Source organism: Cannabis sativa, chromosome 6, assembly GCF_029168945.1.
Source record: "Cannabis sativa cultivar Pink pepper isolate KNU-18-1 chromosome 6, ASM2916894v1, whole genome shotgun sequence".
NCBI lineage: Eukaryota > Viridiplantae > Streptophyta > Magnoliopsida > Rosales > Cannabaceae > Cannabis > Cannabis sativa.
Window position 1 is genome coordinate 16450993 of NC_083606.1, and position 1862 is coordinate 16452854.

The 1862-nt window shown below is 31.9% G+C and overlaps 1 protein-coding gene across 1 annotated transcript; it reads right to left on the bottom strand.

Moving 5' to 3' along the window:
* Positions 1 to 209: 209 nt before the first annotated feature.
* On the bottom strand, positions 210 to 1348 carry LOC115724658 (uncharacterized). The gene is made up of 2 exons (XM_030653997.2): positions 978 to 1348; positions 210 to 858 (listed from the first exon to the last, which is right to left on the bottom strand). Exons 1-2 carry the CDS (start codon positions 1132 to 1134, stop codon positions 563 to 565), a joined length of 453 nt encoding a protein of 150 aa, XP_030509857.1. The 5' UTR covers positions 1135 to 1348; the 3' UTR covers positions 210 to 562.
* Between the last annotated feature and the right edge of the window lie 514 nt (positions 1349 to 1862).

A 1862-nucleotide genomic window follows, 5' to 3' on the forward strand; every position in this document is an offset into this window, starting at 1 on the left:
TGAGTAAAAAACAGAAAAGATAATTGTTCTCCTAGAAAAAGATAAAAAAGGTAATGAGATGACCTGTTTTAAGTTTGGGGAATATGGAAAAAGACCTGATCAATTATTTGATGTAACAAAGTTTGGCCAGAATTTGCTTTCATCATTTTTTTTTTATCTGCAAGTATGATCAGACATTTTCACATGTCATATAAATGGGATTAATAAAATTTAAACAAGATGAAGAACATTAATGTTTAAATAAATATACTTTCAGGCTTTTACCCAATATATATTTATATATGAAGAAGAGAACAAACAAGACTCACTCTCAAAACTAATACCAATGAAGATTCACATTGAACTAATGACAATACTAATCTTTACCTTTTCATTCTTAAGGGGGTTAGAAGAATTAACAATCTCCAAGAACATATTAATGTGTACAAGAACTAAAGAAAACCATGGGCCCAATAATCTCCTATGGTACTTTCCTAAGAGAAAACAAATGTACATGAGAAGAAAAGAAAAAGAAAAGATTTTTGTTCTTGTTTTTTACAGATGAAAAAGAAAAGAAAATCAATCAAAAGGAGTAAGCTACACGATGAACCACTCGATCTCTAAGAATTCCATTGTACAAAGCTGCTCTGTTAGCAGGCATTCCTTTATACTTTTCACCATTCATTTTCTTCAACTTTAGAGAAGTAGAAGAAGAAGAAGAAGAAGAAGAAGAAGAAGAAGTTGTTTTTGAATTGAGAGAATTGTTAATCACACTGTGCTGTCTTCTAAACTCGTCACCATCACTCCTAGGATCAATCACGTCCTCTGCAAAGTGGACCCTTTTTTGCTTATTATGATTTCTCCTTTTCTTGTTCTCTTCTGCAAAACCCACCAAGAATATATAAGAATTCGTTTACGAAATTGCCCCTTTTTCACATTATAAGACCAAAGATTTCAACTTTATTTTTATCTTTTTGGGGGTGTTTGGGATAACATACCAGAAGAAATACATGATCGTAGAATTTGAGTTTGACCGACTGAGAATTGGGCTGTGGGCACAGCTTTCTGGAGACGAAGAGCGAGGAGAATCACAGTGCCGGAGACCGCCATGGCTGTGGCCAACACCACTCCTTGTGAGCCCAGTATTGAAGACATCGTTTTTCTCTATTTTCCTTTTTGCTTTTGTTCTTTTCAAAAAACCAGAAAGAAAGAGAGAAGGAGAAAAAGAAGAAGAGTGGAGGAATATTCAAATGGCTTACATTAGATAAATAAGTTTGGTTATCTTTGGGGGTTTCGATGGTAACGGCATAGACTGTATATATAAAAATATTGGTATACACATATACACGACCCACATGCCTTATTTTAATGTTTTTGTGAAAAAGATTGAATATGATTGGTGGGATCTTTTTTTGATCGACAAAGTATATATTTGTTAATTGTATGTCATCATATGTGTCAGCATGGGAAAGTGTTTGGTTCATGCGAAAGTAACTGTTTTACTTACCACTTTTTATTATTATTTTTACCCAATGTTAGAATTTGGAAGCGTGGTTAAAGTTCAATCTCAAAACTAAGTAATAAGAGCAGGTACTAGCAGCGCCTTGCAAACCTAGTTGTAACTTGTAAGCCAACCTACTCGATGGATGCCACCTAGTTGTAAGCCAACCTCCTCGATAGGTAAAAAAAAAAATTTAAATCCTTACTATAAATATCAATAGTATTTTTAAAAATAATTAAAAAAATATATATTATTTATAGACGAAATTACTCATTACGAGATATTAATAGTTGTTTACTTAAATATGACATATTTATATGACATTTTTTTTTTAGATATTTTTATAGTATTTAATATATCATGTATATGTAATTTAGGTTTT

Coding starts and splice junctions, on each gene's coding strand:
- LOC115724658 (XM_030653997.2), bottom strand. CDS start 1,134: ATGTCTTCAATACTGGGCTCACAAGGAGTGGTGTTGGCCACAGCCATG. Junction 859..977: donor ACGATCATGTATTTCTTCTG/GTATGTTATCCC, acceptor TGGGTTTTGCAG/AAGAGAACAAGAAAAGGAGA.